Source organism: Sapajus apella, unplaced genomic scaffold (assembly GCF_009761245.1).
Source record: "Sapajus apella isolate SASKATOON/1434 unplaced genomic scaffold, GSC_monkey_1.0 scaffold102, whole genome shotgun sequence".
Taxonomy (NCBI): Eukaryota; Metazoa; Chordata; class Mammalia; order Primates; family Cebidae; genus Sapajus; species Sapajus apella.
Genome location: NW_022437042.1, coordinates 6,798,111 through 6,811,608, shown reverse-complemented (window position 1 = coordinate 6,811,608; position 13,498 = coordinate 6,798,111). Strand labels below are relative to the sequence as shown.

General features: G+C 39.0%; 1 protein-coding gene across 7 annotated transcripts in view; it reads right to left on the bottom strand.

The window, feature by feature from the left end:
• GRIA3 (glutamate ionotropic receptor AMPA type subunit 3) overlaps positions 1 to 13,498 on the bottom strand; it is a 315,596-nt gene that overhangs the window by 74,924 nt on the left and 227,174 nt on the right. For all 7 annotated transcript variants that reach the window (XR_004262735.1, XM_032258415.1, XM_032258416.1 and 4 more), the window contains 3 exons: positions 13,327 to 13,434; positions 11,967 to 12,173; positions 696 to 1,072 (listed from right to left, as the gene is read on the bottom strand). Coding sequence is in view for 6 of the 7 variants with exons in the window: in XM_032258415.1 (XP_032114306.1) it covers positions 696 to 1,072; positions 11,967 to 12,173; positions 13,327 to 13,434 (692 nt within the window). In the remaining variant the exon portion in view is untranslated. The remainder of the gene's footprint in view (positions 1 to 695; positions 1,073 to 11,966; positions 12,174 to 13,326; positions 13,435 to 13,498) is intronic.

The following is a 13,498-nucleotide window of genomic DNA, read 5'->3' as shown; positions in this document are numbered from 1 at the left end:
CAGTCCGTTTTTTTTATTTGTTAATGTCTTTTTAAATGCAGGGTTTTAATTTTGATGACGTCCAGTTTATCAAATTTTTAATGGATTGTGCTTTTTGTGTTTTATCTAAGAGCTCTTTGTCCAATCCAAGGTCAAACAAATATTCTCCTATGTTTTCTTTGAGAAGTTTTACAGTTTTAGCAAGAAAACTTGGGTGGGATACTACAATGGATAGTTGTAGGTAGTCTGAGAGCAAAATGAAAAAGGGAGGGTACTGAAAGGAGAAGGTAGGAGGAGTTTAAAGAAGAGTTCTATGTTCTTTTAAATTTTGTCTGGATCCAATCTCTTGACAAATGAGAAAACACTTTAATACAATTAATGAGGAAACCATGCCTGTTTGATCTGATGAAGGTTTAGTATTTACTTTATCTGAATAATATTAATATTAGTGGCAATGTTGCCTTCATCCAGAGTTCAAATGTTTGTTTTAATGTATATACAATACCACAGAAATACATGAAAGACATTCAAAGCAATACCAATGACATACTCACTTCATGGACATAAGCAAACAAAATGGCTTGATGATAATTTGTCATTTGATGGAATGTTAAATGAAAGAAATCTGGAGTTGAGATGAATGAATACCATATGTACATGAATGGAATATGGCTATAAAATGCAGTGAGGCATTGAATATGCCACAAAAAACGAACCTTGGAGAAATATCACATCCTTGCTGCATAAAGGCACCCAAGGAAAACCAAAGACTGTTAAATATTCCAAATTCATTTGGAGGATCAGGAGGACTCTGAGGGTCACGAGGTTCTTCATTGTTGTCTTCCAAGTGCCATTCATAAGGACTGAATCTGCTGACTAGGAAAAGAACTACGCTGACTCCAATGTAAGCGAAGACAATGCACATCCAGATTTCATAAGCCAAGGGATCTAGAAATGAGAATACGCCTGGTTTTGATTTCTGAGGCTTCTTTATCATGATGGAGATGCCCAGGCTCATGAATGGCTTTGAAAAATCTATGACTTCTTCACGGACCAATGTTATAGTGAGTGGAGCAACAGCTATATCAGCTCTCTGAAAAAAAAGAAAACATTTTTAATCAGTTATTTGTCACTTAATATACTTTTTTTTAGTGAAAATATCAAGTCCTAAATAATTACAACCATTTGAATTGTCAAAGCTTAGGTTAGAAAAGTAGTTGCATTCATTCAACGGGTGCTAAAGTGCTTTATCTTGATGGTAAATTAAAGAAAGGGTGCTGGCCTTTTGTCCTCTGCTTTCTTTTCCTAATAGTGTGTTTTTGCTACCTTATAACACAACCTGTACTTCATCGTGACATATCACTATTTAACTCTTGTTTTCTTATTTTAATTTTCATGTTCTTATGTCTTATCTCCCTCACTTGACTGAAAATTCTTGTGGAGCAGGCATAATATCCTATAGTTCTTATATCTGCTTCACTCTCCACCATGAGACACAACACAGGGCCACAGCAGTTTAATTCTTAGGTGTTTGCTATCTTATGTTATTCTTGAAATTTTTTGAGAGTTTATCTATTAAAACATAGGTTTTTTGAAGACAGAGGCTCAATCTTCTATTTTTATATGTATCACTGCAATAGATTCTAAACTAAAGAAACTGTAGATGCCTAAACAATAAGTTGTTGATTATTGTATATAATATATACAAACATAAAGGAATTTTGCCTGGGCAATAACGAGGGTAAGACAGTTGTCAGAATACATATGAATTTATATAGTAAGCTATATTTTCTAGTGATAATATCAGTGTAGCACTCACATGTATTGAATTAATAAAATATCAGTAGTGTGCTACATAATTAGCTCAGGCAAAGGCAGGCAATGTTTTTATATTAATCCCTTGAAAATAGAAACTAGGATTTTCTACATTTATTTCTTTTGTTTTCTGCAGTTGTTCCTTTTCAACAGTAGTAAGTCTTAGTCTGAAGCCAGGCCTTAAAATGCACACAAGGAAAAATACTTTTAAGGAAAGGCCTTTGGATGGTATATCATATATGAAGTGAAAACACCAGTTTTGATCATTTTTTTCTATGTTCAGAACAGCTATGCCTCAACACCCCTACCAAAGGAGAGAGGTGGGGATGTCTGATATAGACTATGTTTTCAAAGAAACAAAATTTTACTCCTTTGAATTACGTATGGTAACTCAAACCAGTTGAGAAATATTCCTTATTTAGTTTAAGGAGAAATGCAGATGACAAACAGCTAGCTAACATTTAGTGAGTGCTTATTCTATGTGAGGCACTTGGCAAATCACATTACACTTATGATCTCATTTAATTCTCACAGTAACCTTGATGTTGGTATGATCATCATTCCCATGTTAGAGATGGAGAAACTAAAGCACAGAGAGGCTGGGATTAGAACCCTGTTCTTCAGATTCCAGAACCCAGTAGCGTAATGAACATAATGTTCTAACTCCATAGAGTTAGAAGACAGATACTTGCGGGTTTCTACTATACACCACTATTATCTGCAATTATCAACCTTAGCCAACCTCTCTTAGGTTCATTCCAATGCAAATTTGAGCCTTTATTCTGTGCCAAGCACTATTCTAGGTGTGGGAATGAAGCAGTGAACAAGACAGACAAAACAGACAAAAATACTTACCTGCATGGAGGGCATCCTACATCCTACATCCTTTACATCCTAGTGGAAGTTGCAGAAAGCATGGGTTTATTGAAGCCAACTGCCTACTGACCAAATCTACCTTAGAGGTTCACCACCATTTCAAACTCATTGCTTCTAAAATTAAACCCATCATCTATCACCCCAAAGTAGATTCTCCTCTATGTCTGTGAATGATGCTTATTTCAAACTTTTCCCAGTTCCTAATCCTTATCAGTCCTATCCTCTCTGCAGATGATCTTGTCTCTTTCTTTATGAGAAAATGGAAGCCATTTGATATAAGCTCTATCATCTCAGTTCCCTCACTTTGTCAACATATTGCAGCATCTTTATACATTTCTTCTGTGTGTGTTTCCATCTCACAGAAAATGATACTTTCTAAGATTTCATCAACTTATTCCATGAGTTCTATATTCCTGTCTCTTCTTAAAATCTAGCTCTATCTATCTCTTTGACATCTTTAATTTTTCCCTTCTCCATTAATCTATTCCAGTGGCCCTCAAAGTGTGGGCCCTGTGTTAGCAGCAAAAGAGTCACCTGGGAACTTGTTAGAAATGCCAATTCTTAGGCTCTACCCCAGATGTATGGGATGAGAACTTGTGGAGGGGTGACACTCACGTGGGCTTCCAGTTTATTGTTATGCTTGCTATAATTTGAAATTCATTGATCTATTTTATTCACTTAGAATCATATTCAGGGTCTTCTGTTTACTAACGAACAAAAATGAAACAAAAAACACTCCGTACACCTTTTGGTCCCGCTACCTTCCTAACCACATTACATCTCTCCCTAATACCTCCAATATTATTGAAAAAAATACAGCTTTACTATCTTAATGTCAACACCACTTTCTCCTTATACCCCTGAGACTTAATTTCCAGCCCATCCAAATTACTGAAATCGTTTCTTGAACTACATAGTTGGCTACCAAATTCAAAGGTCTTCCTTCAGACATTAACTGCTTGTGTGACACCACTGGCCTTTTGCACTATGTACCCTCTTTCCTTAGCTCTCCCATATGAAAGACTACAGGTTCTCCTCCTACTTCTCTGAATGTTCCTTCTCTGACTTACCTACATAGTTTTGTTCTCTCAATCAAGGTGTACCTTTGTACCCCAACAGACTATTCATAGTGCCTGTCTTAGGAGATAATCAATGAAGGTTTGTTCTTTAAGGTTCTGTCCTTCGCTTTCATCCATCAGTATTGTTACCTATGATTTCAACTCTCATCTCACTGCAGCTGAGGGGATCCAAAGATAAATTTTCATCTATTTTACCCTTTTGCTGGAAGCTAGACCTGGTCATAGAAAAAAGGGTACTGAGGAGAATGAGTTGGTCAGAAAGCTAGCAGGTTTTTTTTTTTTTTTGCAGAGAGAGTCTGAATCAGTTAGAAAGAGTCTTGTCATGCCAAGAGAATTCACAGATAAATCCACCTTCTCTCTTTGCCAACAGATCTGCCTCCTGCTCAGAGCATGCAAATACTCCCCTCTAGTATCATTTCTCACTTGATTTCATTTGAATTTAATTACTTCATTTAACTAGTTTTTTTCATCTTTTAAGTCTAAAATATAGTTCTAGTGTAAATTGTTACTTGTTTGTTTTATAAAAAAGAAATAAGGAGGCATTTGCATGAGAAAATTATTTTGGAATGAATTTAAGGAAATTGGGCTCATTTCTAGCAGGTACAGAAAGGAGTTTGAGAATCTTGACCCCTTTAAAAAAAACCCTAACTCGGTAATTGAAACACCTACTACATGGTAAGCACCACTAAATACTAACAAGACACGGCTAGATAGATACAGCAGAACTTTTTGTTGTCTGATTCCCAGGAGTACTCATCAAAGTAACAGATTCCCAAATAAGGCCATTCTTAGTTTGAAGTACTTTTGAAATCACAAAAGACAACAGAAAGAATCTGCTTCCCTTAGGCACTTGCATTTTTTTTTTTCCTCAGCCTGGTTTTTCCATTTTTTTTTTTTTTTTTTTTCTGGATTGTTTCTTTCTAAGGAGATTTTTTTTTTTTTTAATGTGGTATTTGTCTATGTTTTGGAGGGTGCTTGCCTGATGAAGAATGGCATTAAATCTGTGCTCAGTTGTGCCTCATTGACGTGGACTTGGCTCCAAAAGGAGAATTTCCCATGATGAACCTTAAAAAAGACCTATTACAGATGGAAAAATACAAAGGAATAGCAAAAAGCAGGTAGAAGAAGGCAGGTGGAAGAAGGCTCAAGGACAGCTTGAGGCCGAATGTGTAGCTCCCTTCCTTTCTATTGGTAGGAGACTTTGCAGCTCTTCTCCTCTCTTGTATGGTTGGTGAGAAACCAAGCAGCAGAACTCATGTCAGCTCAGAGCCAGCCTTGGAGAAGCCCTTGCCCTCTAGCACCACTATCCCCACAGGCAGTTATTGGCCATATGTATGTTTTCTTTTGAAAAGTGTCTGTTCATGTCCTTTGCCCACTTTTTTTATGGGGTTGTTTTTTGTACACCAAACCCTGGTAACATGCAATTTACTTATATTACAAACTTGCACATGTACCCCTGAACGTAAAAGAGATGTTAAAAAAAAAGAGCAGTTGTGATAATTGGTTATTTTAGAGCATAGGACCTGCTTGGCATAATTTATGTGGGGCAGTCATGCTATGGCAGTCCCAGGAGAGCTAAATAAGTAATTTTGGACACTAGCTAGTTATATGCTCCTCCCCGTAACTAACTAGCATCCAAAAATACCCATTGAGCTCTCCTGAGATTGCCATAGAAAGAAGGTAAAGGGGGAGGTCACTTTTAAGGCAACTTAAAGATTGAGGAGGCCCACACTGATGAAAAACTGAAAAAGCTAAGTCCTCACATAGAATTCCTTCCCTGGTCTCTGCTCTTATGAAAGCCAGATGTAACCTGGGAGAGAGAGTGGTAAGAATTACGGATGGGGCTAGGGAGTAGGTGAAATTCTGACTCAATAATGAAGTGCCTCTCTTGGGGTGTCTTGAATCACCCCAGCGGCCATTTGTCCTCAAGCCTCTGCTTGCACTGGTAACAGCAGTAGGTAAGTTATTTTCAGAAACCTAGGCGGGCATGTGGGTGGTGGTGGTATGAGGGTCCTCCAATTGACAGACAAAAGCAAGCAAATGGAAAGAGCACAGGGTAAGAGTTTGTTAGTGCTTTTGCTTGCATCTTGACTACTTAAAGGATTTTTATCAAGCCGCGTAAGTGTGGCTGTGTGAGCTCAGTAAACACACTAAATTAGGTTTGATTTTTCCACTCACCAGTTGCAAATATGGAGCAACTGCACTATTGGAGAGGATATAGCTTGAGGGGATTTATAATCCTTTTCATAGGTGGGTTGCCAAAGTTGCAAATTTTATAAAACTTAAAAACTAGCAAACTCATATGTATAGGGATGAGGCACTTAAGAATCTGACAGGTTTTAACCAAAGATGACATTGACTTTAAATGTAATTAAAAAAATTCTTTGACATTGCAAGCTTGTTACATCTTTAAGAAGTTTCATCTGATTATCTGATACAAAACTTGTAAACCACCTTGAGACTAGGTATGAGCAGAAGCCTGTCAGGCACCATTTTAAAGCACTTTCTGAAAGCAAGGAAGATGATAGGAGAGAGGGAGTAGACAATGTATTGATGTGTAATCATAATGTACTATACGTTATCCAAGAGAAGAAGCCGACATGATCTGACTCTTTGTCCCTGTATCAGCCACAAGGCTCTAGTTGCCTTTGGCAGACATTTCCTTTGGAAAGTTGATATGTGTTGAAGAAAGAAGTGGGGCAGAATCAAGCTAGACAATGGGAATATAATTGCTGTGTGTTGGGGGACACAACTTAAACTGATTTATTGGGTGTGCTTTACGGGATATTTACTGTCTGCAATTGTTAAGATCTTGAGAAAAAGAGGAGGCCTATTTAAATCCGTGCAACAACACAACAACAAGCAGTGTCACAACAGAATATCCTAATTTCTTTACCTAGAACAGGTATCCCAGACTGGATGTGTTGATTAGGGCTCCTTGTCCTTGGGGAACTGAGAGAGTTAAAGACAATGTGAAGATAAAAAGTGTCCCAGCAGCTGAATGAAGGCCCTATGAGACTACATTTAGCTGGAAATATTTCCCCCACTCTTTCTGCTTAGAACGGTACACTTCATGTGTCCTTAATGCTTTTTCCTGCAGTTTACATGCATCATTTGAAGGACGGGGCACTTTTATCAAATCATCAGCCTTTCTGCCAAAGCCCAGTATAATCACCTGAAGAATATTTGGCATCTGTTACTGGACCCTTGCTTCTCTGCCTTTTAGCTGGAAGGACAGATCGACTCTCTGCCTTTCTTAGTGAAAGATGAATTCAGCTTAGGATAGTGACAACTTAAGAGATAATTTCTTCTAGGCAGAGAAATGTCAACACAAATAGCATCTGTAAAGTTGCCATGTGTCCTGGGAATGTGAAGGAGTCTGGGAACACCCAGGGAATATGACCTATAATCAGCCATCCCTGCAACCCCATTACCACCCCCAGGCTCTCTGCTATCTTCTAAGCCAGAAGAAGCAATTTAAGCAGCAGCTTGTCAAGCCTTCCCCAAAGCACCCCCCCCCCTTCTTTATCCTTAGTTGTAAGTGCTAGGAACATAAGGAACATGGTAGCTGCTCACTGGGAAGTGTCCTGTTAATTGAGGCCTCAATTTCCTTCTAGCCTTTCTCCTGACTCTCTTTTTCTCTTAGATCATATCTACTCTCCAAGGGCAGAACCCCCCATCTGTCTATATTGGATTTTCAAATATTTCAAGTGACAGCTAGAAATGTGGATCACATCATCCTGGAGGCCATAGATAAGCAGGATGAGTATCTTGGATGAAGAAAAGCAAAATGAGTATCTTAGATGGAAAAGTTATAATCCAACTAGATTGTAAGCCCCTTGGAGGCAGGTGGGGATGCTATATCTGACTGATACAACACCAATATTCCCATAATCTGACAAGTTTAGTGAACTGATCCAGTGTGACCCAGTGGATAGGGCACTAGACCATGAGTCATGAAACCTGTGTTGCCAAGTTGTGGGATTTTGTGACTTTGTCCAATCCTGCTGCCACCCTTGTACCTGTGTCCTCTATCAGGCTTTGGTTTCCTGATTACCCAAGGGAAAATTCTAAAGTCTGATCTTGGCTGTTCCCCATACGCATTTGTAAAAATGAACGATAAGGTAGGATTAAGGATGTTTAAGAGCTCGGCTAGCAAAAATTTTGCTGTTTTTAAGTGGCGTCAAAACACGTGGTATTTGGAAGCCATAAAAACTTGTGGTCTGTGAGCCATTTGATCTAGGACTGTTACCATGTAGTGGTGTTACAGGCATCCAGCTCAAAATCAAAACTGCTAAAAGCAGGTGGACAGTTTCAAGTCCATAATGTTCTGAAGGGCTTACATAATGGGGCACATTGTGTCCTACTGAGGTTTGTTTCAAAAATAGCCTTCTTAGATATACAAGGTGCCCCAACATCAACCTTGATTTAAACTTCTTTAGAAAAAAACCTATTTATAAATTATTTGAAAGGAGGCTGATTGGTTTCTTTATTCTTTAACAAATTTAATTCATTTTGACTCCTTCTTGAGACTTTATGACTGACACTGAAATCTCCCTTGTAGAGCTTTCTTCATCTCTGATTTTTTTCATTCTTTCCACTCTGATCTGTCATACTAAAAGCATAAGAGAAATACCCTTAAGATAAAGCAATGGCTATCTGTGTAGGTTTCATGTTCACTGCAATAAATATTTCCCTGTTCTACATCTTTTTCCAGTGTGAAAATTGGTCTTTGTCTGAACAGTGTCAATAAATCTGCCTTGCTCTATGTCGCTGTGTCTCATGTCTTCCTCAATGCCAGGAGGGCACTGATCTATTTACAGACAGTGACAGGAGAACCATGGTCATTCAGTTGTGATGGGCTGGTAGAGTTCATGGCATAGCTTATATCAGATAACCTGGACTAGTAGAAACTTATACCTTAGGCTGGGCGCAGTGGCTCATACCTGTAATCTCAGCACTTTGGGAAGCTGAGGCAGGTGGATCACTTGAGGTCAGGAGTTTGAGACCAGCCTGGCTAACATGGTGAAACCCCATCTCTACTAAAAAATATTTTAAAAATTTGCTGGCCATCGTGACAGGTGCCTGTAGTCCTCGCTACTCAGGAACTTGGGGCAGGAGAATTGCTTGAACCCAGGAGATAGAGGTTGCACTGAGCCAAGATCACACCACGGGACTCTAGCCTGGGTGACAGAGCAAGACTCCTCTCAGAAATAAATAAATAAATAAATAAATAAATAAATAAAATAAACACAAACTTATACCTTAAATTTCTTGCCATGCTGCTGTGGCCAAACACTCTTCTTTCCAGAATGACTAAGGAACCATGGGCCTTTATAATAAATTTCAGCTGTCTTTCAGAATGGGATGGGCCTGAAACAACACTTTGGTTGTTGGACAGATAGTGTAATGGTTAAAAAGCATGGACTTCAGGGTCAAAGACCTGGGTTAAAATTATTGTGTCACTGTTATAGTTTGAATATTTTTGTCCCCACATCCCCCACAATTCATATGTTGAAATCCTAATCCCCACGGTGATGGTGTTAGGAAGCAGGGCTTTGGGAGGTGATTAGGTCTTGGGAGTGAAGCCCGCATGAATGGAACTTATAGTACCCGTATAAAAGAGGCCCAAGAGAGACCCCTTATTCTTTACATCATGTGAGAACACAGGTAGAATGTGGTCCTTCTTCCTGTGTTCTATAAGCCTGAAAGTGGCCCTCACCAGACAATGAGTCTCCCTTGATCTTAGACTTCCCGGCCTCCACAACTGTGAAAAATAAATTCCCGTTGTTTATAAAAGACCCAGTTTATGGCGTTTTATAATAGCAATCCAAACAAACTAAGACAGTCACTGTAAACTGATCTTTGGCATGTGACTTCACCTCTCTAGGCTTCAGTTTTCTCACATGTGGAAAGAGTTTAATAATGGCACTTTCCCCAGACGTGTGTTGTGAGGATTAAATTACAAAACGTGCATAAAGCACTTAGCACAGTATCTGGCAGCCAGTAAATATACAAAAATGGTAGCTAATAATAATAGTAGTAGTAGTAGTAGTAATGATATTACAGGATGATCTCCCATCATGAACTCAATTTAATGAATATTGGCTTAGGCATTACTCTATGCCAGTCAATTATTCACTAAAGCAAAAAGTGAGCATTTACTATATATCAGGTAATGTGCTAAGAGCAGGAGTGAACTGTAAGCAAGAGAACACCTCTTGGAGCCTAAGTGTTGGGGAGATGAGGAACAGGAAAGATAAGACCTTATCAACAACTTGTAAAGTAAAATATTAGATCTATGTGTCAAGATGATTGAGAACTTCTCAGAGTCCTCAGAAATCATGACTGGGTGCTCTGCCCCTTGTTCAGCCCTTTCGGGCATTGGACATTCTTCTCTTTCTCACTGCTGGATTCACTTGAATCTCATCTGCCACTTAGCCCTGTCCCAGTTCCCAGGACCAATCTTGACCCAAGACAGGAGATAATGGCGCCAGGCCCATAGACAGGGGCAAGTTTCAAGTTGCCTTGCTGTTTGTCTGACTAGAGGATGGTGCTCCAGTTTTTATATCTGGTGTCCAGCCTCACTTTAGTTGCCTTTCTGTGCCCTTATTTTTAGAAATGAGCTTCTGACTTTGTGCTTCCTCCCAAAGGTCTGCTCTAAGAACTTATTAGTGACCCCAGTACTCTCTTGTGATTGGAGAGCTATACCTTATTCTTGGTGGTTTCCATCCCAAGCACTAGAGTCTTTTTCCTGAACTTCAGTCCAATAAATAACCTAGTTGTTTGCATCTTGCCAGCTGAAACTTCTCAGTATCTCCACCTCCTAGATTCCTCTGCCTTTCCCTTACTTAGTGTAGATATTGTCTAAACAGAGACTTATCATTACAGGTAATCTTTGTTAGAACTAAACCTTTGTCACCACCCCCTGCACTTGGATTAATTCTCTAGTAACTGGTCTACTGAATGGGCAGTTTTTCTGTCCACTTCTGGTTATTTCCATGTACCTCTTTAAACTGCCCAAGGTATGACATTCACAAGCAGAGGCCAAAACCATTTAATACTATGTCACCCAGGAGCTCTAAAGGTACCTCTGTACCGTTCTTAAAAGCCCTAATTGTCCATATTAATTCTTTTGCACTGGGACTATTGATAAGCCGTCATCAGAGCCATTCTGTTCATTTTTCATTCATTAATTTAGCAAGTATTTATTGAATATGTTTCAGACTGTCAGATACATCTGTCCTTGAGGAGTCCATAGTCTAGTAGAACAGTAGAACTTATAAATGGATCATTACAATGCCGGCTCAGAAGAACTATATGAATATGGAAATGAAGGAAACAAAAAGCAGAGGTACCTCACCCAGGCTGTAGGTGAATACATGCGGGTAGAGAAGGTTTTCTGAAACAAGTATCACTGCTGTGTTTCGGAGGACTAGTAGGTGGTCTTAGCTGGCTGAAGAGATGCAAAAGTACTTCCAGGCTTATACTAAGTGAGAGCTCAGTACTTTCAGGGAACAACACTTACTTTGCTATAGCTGGAACATTGGGTGTGAGGGGGAAAGAGTACAGGATGAAGCTAGAGAGGTAGGCGGGTGCTAGATTATAAAGTGCCTTATTTGCCATGTGAAGGAATTTGAATTTTATCCTGATTTTTAAAGTGGGAAATTACAGTAATGTGGAGATCTAATTTGCCAGGGTAAGAACAGACACGGGGTAACACATTAAATGACTGACAGATGTTAAGAACCCTAATTAAGGTGATGATGGTGGGGGTGAAGAGTGTGTCTAGATTTGAGAGACTTAAAAGTAGAATTCATAGGACATGGTGACTGACTAGATAAGAGGGGAACAATGAGGAAAGATGATGAGGTTGCTTAGGCAAAGTTGCTTAGGCAACTATGTGGGTGGTAATTCTGCTGCCTGAGCTAGAGAACATAGAAGGAACAGATTTTAAATAGAGGGCAGGCTGTGCTTAATGTTGCCAAATAAAATCCCCCAATTCTATTTTCCATTTAGTAAAATTATCCTGTTGTCCAAAGGGTACTACTGACAACCTACCTTTACAGAGCGCAACTGTAGAAGAAAATATTTTTCTTGTAGACTATATGTAAACTATACAACTGGATAAATACTGCACTTGAAAATTAAATCCTCTCTCTTCTCTGTCAGTTGGAAAGCACAGAGTAAATGAAAACAGAATTGGAAAAAACTCACCCCATAGACAAGTTCCCCAACCATGCCGTTCCATATTTTGGTCTCTGGGTCCCTTGCACCATATTTCCCGTCACCGACGATGGACAATTTGTATTTGATCCTTACGTGTTTGGCTATTTCATAGGCTAGGTCTACACAATAGCCTTCATATCGTTCATTTCCTTCCAGTTGCTCATGGTTCTTCTTGTACATTACATATGGTGATTCCTTTGGGACCAGAAGCAAGATCAAAGGATTACTCCTATACATTTTTCTAAGAGAAGATAAATGTAATAATTTTCCCCCTCTGTGACTATTAATGTTTGGTATGTGTAAAAGGCCTTTAAATTGTTACTTAGTAAACAGAAGAGACTAATTGAGTATTCATTGGGTCACATTTTTTTCAGAGTCCTTAACTGATAATTTAAGGAAGCAGAGAAGGATTTCAGTTCTTTTTGAGAGTTTGAAAAACGGCCCAGTTTTCACCTATCAAGTCTTTGATTTCATCAAATTTGGCAGACTTAGTTACGTGATGGTGAACTGCCTTTGATTTCTCAAGATTTATCGTGTAGGAATCGCAGCTGGTTGAGGCAAAGCCCTAGGGAAGCATTGTGATCCTTATGAGGTCAGGGTTTGCGGCATTTACATTTTTATATTTCCAGGGCCTAGTATAGTACTTACGAAAAAGGGAGTATTTGATATGTATGCTTAAATGCAAGGTAAACTTCAGCCTAGTCTCCAGTCAGTTAGTCATACTTTCACACCTAGTAGTGTATTTGTTTTTAACCCAGGTTTGTACTTCATTCAGTAAAAACAAACCAGCTTTTAGAAAAGTGTTTTAAAACGAAAGGAGAATACCATGTCACATTTTAATCGTGCTTTGAGTTTTGCAGAAAACGTCTTGAAATGGGCTCCTGACCTGGGTAGGAGATTATTATTATTCCCCTTTCATAAATGAAAAAGCAACAACCTGAGGCTCAGAGAAGTTGTGACTTGCACAGTTTTACAGGTTAGTGGTAGACCTAATTTTAGAATCCTAATGTACTCTCTCTTCCACACAATGCTGCTTCCCCCACAATGAAGAATTAGGTTTCAAGTCCAGATGAAGCATCAGTCCTATGGGGGCGGGCATGGAGGTGGGGATAAAGAGGAAAATGATAATCTAAAACTATTCCAAATTCCTATTCTTTTTCTTTCTCTCTTTTTGTTAAATGACATTCTGTTCATCATCATGGCAAGATACTTTGAGGGTTTCCTGAGCTTCCCTGTTGGAAGTTTTTACTGTTTGAACTTGAGGTCTTTTCCACTGTTAGAAAAATAGTTTTCAGAAAACAGAAGTCTTGCTGGACAGAAAGCCCACCTACCTTCTGTTCACACTTACCAGAATGGTAGTCACTACTATGGTCCGATTCTCTGCGGATGCACTGTCATTGCTGATTTGCTGATCTGAGAAAGGCACAAACCTTTCATACTCATTCCAGTAGCCGGCCTAGAAAGAGAAGACATTTGACCTGGATGCCTATTTTTCCCTCAAAAATGTACTGCTTGAAATT